At 45.4% G+C, this 13,636-nt stretch overlaps 1 protein-coding gene across 8 annotated transcripts in view; it reads right to left on the bottom strand.

The window, feature by feature from the left end:
- Positions 1-289: 289 nt before the first annotated feature.
- Positions 290-13,636, bottom strand: part of ST7 (suppression of tumorigenicity 7) — a 235,521-nt gene continuing 222,174 nt past the window's right edge. For 4 of the 8 annotated variants that reach the window (XM_073899108.1, XM_073899104.1, XM_025873215.2 and 1 more), the window contains 3 exons: positions 11,385-11,477; positions 8,576-8,715; positions 290-640 (listed from right to left, as the gene is read on the bottom strand). In XM_073899108.1, coding sequence (XP_073755209.1) covers positions 545-640; positions 8,576-8,715; positions 11,385-11,477 — 329 coding nt within the window. In that variant the 3' untranslated portion in view covers positions 290-544. Of the gene's footprint in view, positions 641-7,539; positions 7,675-8,575; positions 8,716-11,384; positions 11,478-13,636 lie in introns of those variants that run through there. The other 4 variants (XM_025873217.2, XM_025873214.2, XM_073899105.1 and 1 more) reach the window with 2 other exon arrangements.

The following is a 13,636-nucleotide window of genomic DNA, read 5'->3' as shown; positions in this document are numbered from 1 at the left end:
CATTCATGCCTCCTGTCCTTCTTTGTGGAAAGCTCTTTCTGTGCTTTTGGCCTACAAGGACCAACAGTTTGGGGCTGAAAAAGGTGGTACTTTTGAGCCAAAGACATTCTATTTTCCAAGCCACCGACTGTAGGGGTCCAAACGGCCTGCTGAGATGAGTCCCATCAGCAAAGAAAACCACTGTGGGGCATTCAGAAGATCTGGGCCCTTAATAAATTAAATGTAAACCCACAGATTTATTTGGGACACCAACACTTTTAAGGTTGGGAGACATAAGAAGACACACTGGTTGCTGCAATACACAAAAGTTTATTTTTGATTTTTTTTCTTTTCTGAAGGCAAAATATAATAGAACTGAACATCAATGAATTTTGTACAACAAAAACAGCTTTTATTATGGAACAGACGGTCCATGAACGATTTAAAATCTCGGAATGGCTTCCCCTTTTCAGAGTCATGCTTTCTTGCGGTCCACGAGGAGTTGGCACGAAGAGATGGTGGCAGCCCACTGGGGGAAGGTGAGTGGAAGGACAGATGGGCTTCCCTAGATCCGCGTCAGCTGGTGCCACAGGCTGGATGGGAGGATGCTTTCCACTTTCTCCATGACAAAGTTTAAGGGGGCAAACAAAGTGCTGAGGAACTGCAAAGAAACAGAAAGGCACAGAGTCAGGAGAGATCTCATTCAAGGCTACAGAACGAACCTTTCCAACCTATAAGTCTTGGCATTATAAAAGTCTCAAAGGCTACAATTTTGTATCTATGTTATAGGAAACAGGTTGATGATCACACCTGCATTCCAGCCCCCACCCCCCAGCTGTGACAGATAAGCGGGAGAAGGGGCTGCAGACTGCCCCCCTTCACTCCTGACAAGCGGGCCCACAGTTCCCAGGCCTTCAGATCCGTCTTCAGGATCTGCTGGCTGTGCATGCAGATGACTAGTGCCATCAAAAGGGACTGACAGTTGGGTGACAAGTAGGCAGAAGAGCTAAAAAATTGTGACACTTCAGACCACCTGCCTGCCTAGCTGGGTATAGAACTCACTTTAAGGGGAAAAGTCAATTTTAAAAAGTCAAGTTTGTTGTATGGTTGTGAATTGCTTTGGGATTCTATTGTATCCCAAATGCCTCTGTTGCCCATGCTCATTTCTGAACTACCTGCTTAGTGGAGTGCATCATGGGAGCCCGTGGGAGGACAGCAAACTGGCCAGTCCGTGGATGGCTTGTCCTTGTTAAAGAAGGGCTGCTCTGGGGCGCCTGGGTGGCTCAGTTGGTTAAGCGACTGCCTTCGGCTCAGGTCATGATCCTGGAGTCCCGGGATCGAGTCCCGCATCGGGCTCCCTGCTCGGCGAGGAGCCTGCTTCTCCCTCTGACCCTCCCCCATCTCAGGTGCTCTCTCTGTCTCTGTCTCTCTCTCTCTCTCATTCTCACTCTCTCAAAATAAATAAATAAATCTTTAAAAAAAAAAAAAAAGAAGGGCTGCTCCGAGGAGATCTTTGGGATCTCTTTCATTTGGTTTCTAAACTCCTTTCTGCTTCTCGTGTAGAGAAAAATGCTCATTAACTAAGAAAGCCAAGTACCTCGCCTGAGACTCATTTAACATCATCTCAAATTTGTTCTGATTATGTTCTCATGAAGAATTAGCTTCATTCCACAAATCATCCAGCATCTGGCAGAAGAGGTCCCCTAACAGAGCTCCGCATGAGAGAGAGGTGTTTGGGTGGTTTCCTTGCTCTCTGTCAGTTCAGAACCAAGGTATTATCTCGCTAGGGCTCCATACCTGGTCCTTACACTATGGAGTCTTGTCCTAATCCCTTGTTCTCAACAAAACATTGTCTACACCACCAAGAATTTCCCAGAGAAGTATAGTGTAGTATGTAAATACATAGGCGGGGGGGGGGGGCATGGTTCTGAGGTCAAAGTAATAGTATATTTAATGAAATTGAGAGAGATTGCTCTGTATGTTCTGTGGATTTCAGATCTTCAAGGGGTATGCTAGGCAAGTTTCAAAATTCACTTGACCTCAGAATCTTTCCTTCTTTGTTGTTTTTAAGTACCAGTAGAATACTGGGGCGCCTGAGTGGCTCAGTCGGTTGAGCATCTGCCTTCAGCTCAGGTCATGATCCCAGGGTCCTCGGATGGAGCCCTGCATGGGGCTCCCTGCTCAGTGGGGAACCTGCTTCTCCCTCTGCCTCCTCCCCTCCCCCTGCTCATCCGTGTGTGTGCTCTGTCAAACAAATAAATAAAAACCTAAAAAAAAAGAAAAGAAAAGAACCAGTAGAATACTAATTGTAAGGTCTGCAACACATTATAGCTGGACCAGTAAGTGTGACATTAGTGTGAGGAAACTCAAGATAGTATATTTGGAATCCTTCCCCATGTTGTGTCTTTTACATAAATTAAATATATTTACTCTGTAAGGCACCTAAGTGTTGGATGAGATATAAAGGAGTCTAGGACAAAACTCCCATTGTCAGGAAGCTCAAAGCCTGGGGTCAAGGGGAAGGGATAGGTGACCACTAAGGCCTCCACACAGCAAAGTAATGATACCAGATAGACCATCATAGAACGGAAGACAAAAGCCCAAAGAAAGCACCAGGAGGGCTCAGAAAAGGGAGAGAATCCATTCTGTTGAAAGGAGCAAGAAAAACTTAAAATGAGGCAAGCGAAATGGACCACAATGGATGGTTGGGATATCAAAACATACAGCTGGGGTAAGGAGGGCAAGGAAAGAAATAGGCGGAGGTGAGCCCTCCAGGCTCAATAAACAGCAGGAACAGAAATGGGAAAGTAACTGGTATGATCAGAAGGCAGTAAGTAATTCAGCTTAGCTGGAATAGTTAATAGTTCAAAAGTGACCAGAAGAACTCTGAGGAGGGCCCTGAATGCCAAGCTGGGTTTGGAGTTAAGAAATAGGCAGCCATGTTAGTACTTGAGCAAATGTGGATGGCTCTTTTGTCAAGTGGGTGTTAGATATGTGTCAGTTTCTGGGAACCTGAAATTGTCCTTTGTTGTGTGCACAGAACCACAGGGGATGCTCACCCTATCGCCCAGAAATGAATAATTACTGCCCAAGTTGCCTATGAGAAAGTTTGTAAAATCCTAGTTATGAGAAGATTGCTTGTTTTATTAAAATCCTAGTTATGTGATTTTGTTTGTAATCAGAGACTACCAAGGTTCCATAAAACACAGCATTTGCCTAGTTCTATAAAGAGAAACTAGGTGCTATAGTAGACTGGATAAATCAGAGATTCTGACAGGGGTTGTCAGATTGGGCTCCCTGAACAAGGCGATATTGCTGGTGAAGTTATTATATCCTAAAGACTTGACCTCAAACAGATTCAGAACCATCGCAGTTGTGATGGAGTGGGTAAGGAACTACCGAATTAGCCTGAGCCCCTGCAGTTAGATGAAGGGCATCGCTCCAAGTCTGTACTCTGTGCAATTTCACTCACTACATGTGGGGACGTCAGGGAGCCTCAACTTGGGAAACAGAATGAATGGAGAGGTCGTTACAAAGTTGGTTCAAAATAAGGCCTGTTTGTTTGCTTTGTTTTGGGCACTGACCTGACTTGCATAAAAAGAACAAAAGTGAGGCCTCTGCAAATCAAGAGGGGACTCTCTAGCCCTGTTCGATGTCCGCAGTTGCCCCTCTTCCCATACTGCCCAACAAATCACAGCGGACCCTGCCTCCTTGGACTTCACGTGCGCTTCTCAAAAGGGTTCCACAAGGGAAGTAAGTCCTAACACCTCCAATAAATGCGACAATGTACTGCTCTCCCTCACATCTAGAGTGTTTTGTCCTTGGGAGAATCAAGAAAAGAATCCCCAGAAACTTTTCCTAAAGATCCTAATTCTCTTGCAGCACCCGAGTTGAGATATGCACCTTTTATTAGTAAGCTACCTTCCTCCTTAGGACCCCTCCCTGCATCCCCTTCCTCATCCCTCACCCACAGGGAAGAAGCAGACAATGCAATGAGGCATCTGAAGCCCATAAGCCCTCTCATTTCGTAACCAGATAAAGGTTAGTGGCTTTCATCAGGAGGTATTTAAAAAAAAAAAAAAATGGTGGAATGTGCCTTGCTTAGGATGTTCATTTATACTTCTTTGCATGTTTGAAAATCAGTCAATACTTTTGGGCCAGAGACTCAACCAATGCACAGAGAAACAGCAGTTTCACTTACAGACCTGGGAAATCTATTGCCTGAAAAGTGAAGTCTGAATGCGTAAGACCAGGCAGCCCGGGAACAGCTCATCTATCTCAATGTCCACAACTTCTGTCCAGAGGGCAGAGATACACGGTCCAAGGCGCACCGTGATTCAATCAGTGTCTTAGGGTGAGAAAAGGCAACTGGACTAATAAAAAAGAGAGAGTGACACTTCAATCGCCTGGTCCTCCTTTTCCTGAAACACCGTTATTTAGGAGAAGGTCATGGCTCCCAACATGCTTCGTTAACATTCAAAATGCCTCTGCTTATCTGAATAAGTTCCAGGTGCCCTATTGCAATCAGACAATTGACATTTCACTGTAATCAATATCAGACTTCAAAGAGGTCAAGGCCTATAAGTGAAGACGAGAGTCAGAAGTCAGGGGGCTCAGTCTCCGTGAAGGAGAGAGATCAGAGGAGGAAAGACAGAGCCCTTCAAAGCTGACGGGGTCAGAATGCTGACCTTCCCACATTCTGCGAGGGGCTGGGTTTGAAACGATAACTTCTTTATATGAGCAACCTTATCTTGGTAGCCAAACATTCGAGGAAGAGTTAGTCTTAAGTCATGGAGGTAGATTAGATTAGTCAGGGGGAGAAGCCAGTTGAAGCTGCTCATTTTACTATTTTCCAGTGGCTCAGCTGTGGGCTTCCTTACTGGCTGCGTATCAACATATAAACAGACTGGAGAGTTCCCAAGCTGCATGCAGCCTGGGGGGTGGCAGTGCAATCTCTCTGCATCTCCTACGAGTCATTATCCCAGGGACATTATCTCCGAGAGGCCTGAGAAAGTCATTTTCACAAGCTGCAAATGGCTGCGGGCAGCCTACGGGGTGGCGGTGATAACCTGCAGGGGGCTTCTCGAAAGGCCTGCAGCAGTGACAGGGGTGAAAACTTGGGGAAGACACTGGGGACAGGGTGGGCAGGAGAGGGATGGGGCCTGTCTCCTTCAGGCCATCCATCTTCCTTCCCCACGAAGGCTCTCTAGACATTTTGAAAACTGTTAAACCTTCAGGAAGGGCAAGATGAATGTGATCTTCCAGACAGAGGTTTAAAAGCAAATTTATCTAAACTATATTTGGAAATTATGAGTAGCTGACCACACAACCACACCCTGGCAGAGTATAAGCAATGAGGGCCATAAGGCAAATTGATTATTTCATTCAATCAGCTGATCTAGACTCAAAACCAAAGCTTTGGAAACATTAAATGATCCCTAATGGACACATCGCTCTGAAATTCTGGAGGCAGTGGAGCCTTTCCTAGAGAAGACCCAATCGGGCAATCCATCCTTCCATTCAATGTGGTGGTCTCGGACCTGGTGGCACACCTGAATCGCCTGAAAACTCGGATGCCCAGGCTGCACCCCAGGCCGCGGAAGTCAGCATCCCCCAAGGGGGAAGGGGGGCATCCACCAGTCACTCAGAAACCCCCTAAGAGCATTCCAAGGTGCAGCCAGGGGGAAACCTCTGATGCCTAGAAAGCGTTCACCTCAACAGCTCTGACAGCACACCACGTTCCAGCAAGTGGCCAAATGCTCGGCTTGCTCCAGACCAGTGTCCTTAGCGGCACATACCATCCTCAGAACCTTAGCACCCCCATCCTCAGAACCTGCTGGAATCCTTGTTAAAAACACAGATTTCTGGGTGCTAACACTCAAGATTCTGAATTTCTGGTGGTGGGGCCAAATGAATTTTATGTCCAGTAAAGGTCTGTTCTGATCTGAATCTCCCACCAAGTGTTAATTGCTTGTTTAATGAAGAATACTGGAAAAATGACATATTTGGACAAAAATGCTTTAAAAAATGTTTGAGAGGAACATTTAAAGGAGGAAGAATAATTGTCTAATGTTGTAAATATATTCCTATTTTAAATTTTACTAAGTTAAACTCTAATCTATTCAGAATTTTGGCAACTATTTTTACTCAGAGGTTGGCTTGGGGGTATAATAATGAATAGTAGAGGTCCATAAACTAGGGAGCATCCTGGGTTTAAAAATCATGGTATGTACAAAAGACTTAAGGAAATTTGAGATGTTCTACCAATAGTCAGAGGTTAGAGGTGGCCATGAATATATTAGCTGTCATAAGAATTTACAAGAAGAAGGAGACTTGTTGAGTATAGTTTTGGAAGGCAGAACAGGAACAGGTGCATATTAGAGGGAGGCAGATTTTACTGTGTAAAGAAGACGTCTGAGTGATCCAACAATGAAATGGGCTTTGATGTTAAGTAGGTGAGTTCACCGTCACTGAGAGTATTCAAGAAGAGTCTAGATGACCTCCATCACATTATTGCTGAAGGCAATTTGTTTAAGGTCCTTTTCAACTCTAAGAGTCCATGACTATAATTACGAAAGAGGAGGAGAAATGCTAAACTGTACCTGATTTTTACACTGATTCTTTCTGCAGAAACCACTACCATTTATTTATTCAATAATCATTTATTGAAAACCTACTATGTGCAAGGTGCTGTGCAAAGCTTTGGGGATACAGAGATGAGGAAGACACAGTCCTGCTCTCAAGGAGCTCACATTCTAAAAGGGGGACAGACAAGTTTTCAACAATTATAATATAGTACAATAAATGTGATAATGTCAGTATTCATGGAATACTGTGGGATCACAGAGGAGAGACCTCTAACTCAGCTTAGGAGAAACTCAGAAAGAAAGCTGAGTATAAAAGAAGGAAGAGAAGTTAGTAGAGTGGACAAGCTGGGGTGGTGATGGGGAAGGGCATTCCATGCAGAGCAAACAGCACGTGCAAAGGCACCGGGGTGTACGAGAGCCTATGCGTCTGGGAGTGGTGAGTAATTCACTATGGCCTAAGAGCAGTGTCTGTGCAAGAGTTGGGAGAGATGAAGCTGCAGGGGCAAGCAAGGCCAGATCATAAAGGGCCTTGCATACCATGCTAAAGAGCTGAGACTTTATCCTGAAGTCTGGGAAACCTCTGGGGAAATTCAAGCAGGGAAGTGACATGCTCAGACTTGCAACTTGGAAAGATCATTCTTGTGTCAGTATGAGAGACAGCCTGGCAGGGGATGAACCTGGAAGCCAGGAGACCAGTTAAGACTCTTGCAGAGGAGTCCAAGCAAGAAAAAACAAGACCTAAATGAAGAGAAGGAGGTCATGGGGAGAGAGGGAGGGAAGAAGAGGTGAATTACATTTACCGAACGCCTAGTGGCTTAGTCAGACCCGACACGCTGCGGGGGCCGAGACAGGTAGGGTGTGGGGAGCGAGAGAGAGGGGCTCAGCAGGGCTGCCGCGTTTCTGGCTTGAGGAACCGGGCGGATGGCAGTGCCACGGGCGGAGGTCAGGAATACAGGAGGGGCGGTGGTGGGAAAGGGGGGTGATGAGTTCAGTTTGGGGAGTGTTGAGACTGAGGTGCCGGTGGGATTCCCAGTCCATCTTCAACGCACGGGAAAATACTCGGGCAATTCCAGGCCCTGCGCTCTGCCGAGCAGAAAATGTCAGTCATCTGGAAAGGGATTAAATCGACCCAGCCAAGTTAGAAGTCATCCTTTCTGACCCCACTCGCCTTGAAATCAGAATGGAGTTCCAGGGAAACAACTGACACTCGCGTCCTTATTCCTTCATTTGAAACTCATCTGTGGCAAATGGCAAAATCAGTAAGCTCACCCTCCCTGCACGTGCCGGTGAAAACGGTTGGTTTTCAACCAGGACACAGCGGTTCTCGCTTGTCAACTGTCAATGCAGACGGCTTCTCTTTTTTTTTTTTTATTTTTTTATTGTTATGTTAATCACCATATATTACATCATTAGTTTTTGGCAGACGGCTTCTCTTAATAAAGCTCCTCTCCTCAACCCTCCTGAAAGGCCCTCACTGGATTTCCATATTCTAAATGTCACGTCCGTACACTTGACACAAGTTCTTGATCTACTTGTTCGCTACAAGCCCTCCACAACCTCTCAGTTCATTCCCCAAACAAGCCAAAAGTTTGAAGCCATGAAAATATTTTTTATTTAAATCTCTGAAAATGTAAATCTCGTCTTTATTAAAGGAAAGACCCCCAATATCTAAAGATTAGAAATAATGTTCAACTTACAGAAAACAGAGTAATTTCCCACACATTTTTCATTTGCTAGGATTCCCTTAATTATTTATTTAATCCTTTCAGACTTCATACCTGTTTGAAATCTGGGATGTTTTGCGTGTGGAATGACGCAAGGCATGCATTAACAAACAACCTACACTTTCTCACTGGCCTTCAACTTTTGGATTCCACCGATGAAGATGAAAATTAAACAGTGAGCAAATGATCAATACAGGCACATCCTTTCCTACAGGACACTCCTTCATTTCTCTCCCGCTGCTTCCCTGGCCCCTGGCCTCAGGCTCCCTCTTGGCAAATACTCACAGCTTTTGCGAAGACCCCCATAAGTTCCGGGAACTGATGTGTCAAGAGGGCCAGCATGGCTGTGAAGGAACACAATCCAGCAGTAAAGAGAATGAAGAAGGGAAGCTCCTTCTTCGGGTAAACTGAGACTTCATGGAACGCTGTGGAGAAGATCCAGAGGGAAATAGGAGTGTCAGAGTGAAATGTGTTCTCAGGGCATTTCTGTCTGTGGGACGGACTCTGCAGAGGTGTGACTGAAGCCTCCAGGGAACACAAAGGGCAGGGCCACCTGAAGGAAGCAGCACCACCCTCTGCGCCGGCCTCCGGCTTGCCCATCTGCTTCTCCCGAGGCCACAGTTGAGGTTTAGTGCTCCACGGGGGAAGCACGATAGCGCTGGTCTGAGGATGTCGCACATCTGTGCGGGAACAGTAACCCCATCTCTGCCTAATGTATAGTCCTGCTTTCTCAAAAGGAAACACAAATAAAACAAAACCTTATTCACATTATAAAATACGTGTTTGCTGGGCAAAACCCAGAAAATCCAGAATTAAATATACTGGGAGTAAAAAAATCCTTTCTCTAGATTTTGACCTTCCTGTAATTTTTTAATCATTATAATGAGGTGATACTGGTTTATCTTGTATTTTTTCCTGGCCCACTCCAAGTATGTCGGTGGAGGGAGCCACCCTGATAGACATTCAGCAAGGACCTCACATGCTGGCCAATTCAACCTGCAAAGGTTGGAGATCAAGGCTGTGGGGGTCATCTGGAACCACTGTAGGAGACCCTTGATAAACATCTTGCAACAATCACACAATCACCAGAAAAATAAATAACTGGTGCTCTTCAGAGCATCTTTCATAACTTTAAAGTTTCAACTGCTGGGCTTGGGGAAACCAAAAAGCAGGTGGCACCAATGCCAAGAGAGTGGACTCCCCACTTGCTGCTTGCTGGCTGGCTGTGAGCACCCCCCACCCCCCGGGCAGTGGGGTGCTTTTACCAGGGGAGCTGGGGCTGGCCCGTGAGGAGAGACTATGAAACTGCCTCTCGAACCCAAAGGGTCCAAGTGGAAATCCAGATCTAAAGGCCTTTCCTCGACTGCTCAGCTCCCATTAATTACAGCCCTAAACAATAATTGGCTGGGCCTGAGACTGAGGGCAGAGGGGCGCAGGGAGGGACAAAGCAGAGACAAGCCCGCACACATGAATCCAGGTGGCTACCTGCTGGGATTCGAAGGAAGGGTGGAGACACACTCAGGCCCTAACGTCCGAAGAGGGGACTCTGAATGTGCAAAATGTGGGGAGTATTCCAAACAGTCGGCCCTCTTGGTATCCACACCATCCTCGCTGTCAACGCCCAACCCCCGAAAGATTGAGGGGAGATCAGATTTTGGACCACTGCACTCAATTAAATAAAGGAGAGTCATAATTTTCAACTTCGGGTTTATAAAGATTATTCCTATAAAGTTTCTTTTAAGAGCTGTAATCTTGTTCTAAAAGTGAATCTATTCTCATGGAAACTTAATTGGACTCAATTAAAACATTTTAAAACTGTGCTTTTCAGAAAACTGCCTTTCTTACCAGAAACAGAAATTTTAACAAGGATCTCCTTGAAGGGGGAGTCCAAAGGTAAAGTGTGGGCCCATAACAGGAATTTCTGAAATCAAATCTAATGCATGTGAGGCACCAGACCCTTTTCCACAATAAAACTCAGGCAAGGAGCAACAACACATCACTGAGCTCTCCCAGACCCCTAAGTAACAAATAGGACATGGCCTCTGGCTAGCGAGGAAACAAGGGAGCGACCTCCTGCTGCTTCAGTCTGAGACAGCAATTCGTGCTGCACCCAGACTCCACCATACTGGAGATAGGACGGGCTCAATAATGTTGGCACTGGACGATTTACTATGCACCCAGGGCTCCAGACTTACCCTATCCCTTGGGGCTACGAGATAGGATTTAACTGGGGCCGGTCAAAGAGAGGAGGTGGCAGAAGGACAAGGAAGAGACTAGCCAAAATTTGGAGCTTATCCATCTGAGAGAGAAAAATATGTCCTAAGTCCAGGCCACATGAAGGGCCTGGACATGATCCCTGCATACAGTATGATTTGATAATAGCTACTTAGCAGGACTTGTCAAAACAATGCTGTATTACAGCAAACCGAATCATTCTTTGCACGCGCGGCATGGGCCATCAGACTGCTAGCTCGTCAGGTTCTCGAGGGCAGGGCTCCCCCTCTTTCTGCTGCATACAGTGCTGAGGCTGCACGTGTGCTCTGCTCATGCCACCCCAGCTCATGACGTGCGACCACGACAGGCTCCCGGGGAAACCCCTCCGGCCCCGCTGAGAGCACGCCGGCCCGGCCCCACGCCTCTGCCTCTGGCAATGATGCCCGCATCCCGGCGCCGCCCTCCCATCCGCGACTCATCTGCAGCCCCTCTGGCGTCAGCACTTCCGCTTCACACTCCAGTCTGTGCAGAGTGCATCCGAGCAGCTGGGCAACTCAGGCAGAACCACGCACAGTGGACCTGCCCTCGAACATCCACCCCAAACTAGTGGTCTCTGCGCTCAGGCCAACCAGCGCACGGTGCCTCTTCATCTAAATTTCAGGGCTTGGAGGTCTTTCCCTGTGAGGAATCTGCAGAGACTTGGAGGAGCAGGATGCCAGACCCACTCACATAACTCACTTTAATGCACATGCTAGCAAATAAGGACAGGGTTTGGGAGAAGAGTAATAAAAGACAAGGAACATTACAAACATTCATCATTCCCACCTCTTCCCATCCCCACGTTCAGGCACAAAGAGAGGAATACAGAAGTGAGACTTACACGGAAGCAGCTCTCGATCTGCTGTTTCTGTACAGATTGGGTAAGGATAAAACAGATGCCCCTTTTCCAAGGGATAAGGGATCATCCGAAAAGCTGAAAATGAGAGACAATATGTTAGAGGTTCGATATTTGTCTCATAACTTCTCAGTTTCAAAAAGGGGCTTGAGAGCATTTTTATAATGGTAAACAGTTCTGCGAGGAACTCCCAGAAAGGATACAAGAGTTACCCAAACGCTGAGTTATGTGCAGATAAACTGTCGGAGACGCGTTATGATGTATGACTCACACGTTAATCTCACACTATATATTCTGGGCAAACTTCACAAAACTGGGTGGGGATGGGGTGCAGAGGAGGAGGGAAGCCATCAGTTCAATGCCCAGGATTTCTTCATCTATAAAGTATTATTAAAATGTCATGAGCACAAATTCAATATAGCTCAACTGATGGTAAGAACACAAACCTGGATTGAAATGCTTCCCCAAGAAGCAAATGTGGACTGACTTGTTGAAGCCTGTTACAGACGTACAAATATGAAAGGCATTCTGCCATGTCTATTTAAAAAATATGTCTAGGTGGATGAGAATTCCAACCAAGACGGACAAAATCAAAAATCTAAAAATGCAGGACTCGGGAGGTATTTCTAAACTTCATAAGAAACTTTCCAACCTTCAAGATCATGTGGGGGAAAAAATGGATTTGGAGAGATTGATTATCTGTGTTTTGATGATGTCAGGCCACCTAAATTCTGCTTTTGTGGCTTCAGATAACATTAGGCCTCACACTGAATTATGGTTTTCCAATCAATCCATCCCTCTCCATTATCACATGTGTTACTCCCCCTGTTACGATGTCATGAGCATGTTAGTCTCACTGTTGCTATGAACGCAGTGCTCACGGAGTAATTTTTCTTCCACAGATGTCCTGTAACTACAGCCCGCTGTGGATAGAAAATATAAAAACTACACCCTACACTGGCAACATCAGGTAACGATCCTTGCCTTCGTGTGTGTCAAAGAGGGGTGGGGGGCACACAACAGTCTCTTTAGTCTTAAATGCTGTATCTCAAGGAATCAGAGCTACACCCTCAGCAGGGTAATTACCTACGCCTTCTCAAAATGCCGTCAATGCACATATTTATCTTTTGCATACTTATTTCAAACAGGAATCAGAAACAAAGAATGTTCTCCCTCACAAGACATGACAAGGTTCCATTGTAACCAGCATCAGTGCACATATGGTATTTATTCTGGTGTCTGAATATTATTTAAAAGTAAAAACATTATGTATGTGATTCCAGCATTTGGAATGCAGTCCGTCCACAGCACAGTGGTCTCACTCTGACGTTAGACGTTAGAGCACATTGCCATGGAGAATATAAATCACTATCAACGTGGGATTAGAGCAGAGCCAGTTTGCTGGCAGTTTGCTGAGGTAAAAATGTTATCAATTTTCCTCTTGTAACAGAAACCTCTTAAACAGAGATTAAAACATTAAAAACACCCCAGACTTTAACTCTTCTTAAAATGAAAGGCTCACCCTAGTTCAATCAGACTTTTCTTTCATGCAAACAAAGATGACTTTTGCCCACCGCAACAAGAGCAAGGGGTGCTCTCCGCACAGGTTGTTAACGCACATAGATCACTGCAGGAACCGGTATCTCTCGGTAGGTTTGCAAGACAAGGAAAAAAAATTACATAACAAAAAACCCCCAAACCCCTTTTAGTGCCTTTATATGATACACTAAAATCTCATCTGGGAAGCAGTGTGTTTAAATTTAAACTGCAACATGGCAGGATTTTAGTACCATTTCCCACAAATGAAGACTGCTATGAAAGCATCCCAGAAATGTGGAAAAACCTATGTGGAAGTTGTGTTTTGTTTTGTTTTGAACCCAGATTCCCTATGTGCAACAGGGCTGCTGTAATTAAGAATCTGTTCAGGTTCACATGATCAAAATAAACCCTCAGTTTTCAAAGTGGCTATAAATTTGAATGCTAAATTTTATTCAGAATTGAAGTCAGTTTGCACTTCGGGGAGCAATTTTTTAAATGAAATATAGGAGAGTAAGATCTTAAGAGTGTTCAACCATAGAAATCAAATGGTCGGTTGGTGTCTTTTCACTCAGATGCCAAATCTTTTTTGCAGCAGTATTTGGCATGCATACGGAATTCCATGCATCAAGTTAGTCTTTTTCTTCTAATCAGTTCTGGTCTTTCTGGAGAGGGTGGAGACAGTGATTATATACAACTTA

Source organism: Callorhinus ursinus, unplaced genomic scaffold (genome assembly GCF_003265705.2).
Source record: "Callorhinus ursinus isolate GAN/ISIS: 27379988/994484 unplaced genomic scaffold, GSC_fseal_2.0 scaffold12, whole genome shotgun sequence".
In the NCBI taxonomy this organism is placed as follows: domain Eukaryota; kingdom Metazoa; phylum Chordata; class Mammalia; order Carnivora; family Otariidae; genus Callorhinus; species Callorhinus ursinus.
This window is presented reverse-complemented; position numbering and strand designations above follow the sequence as displayed.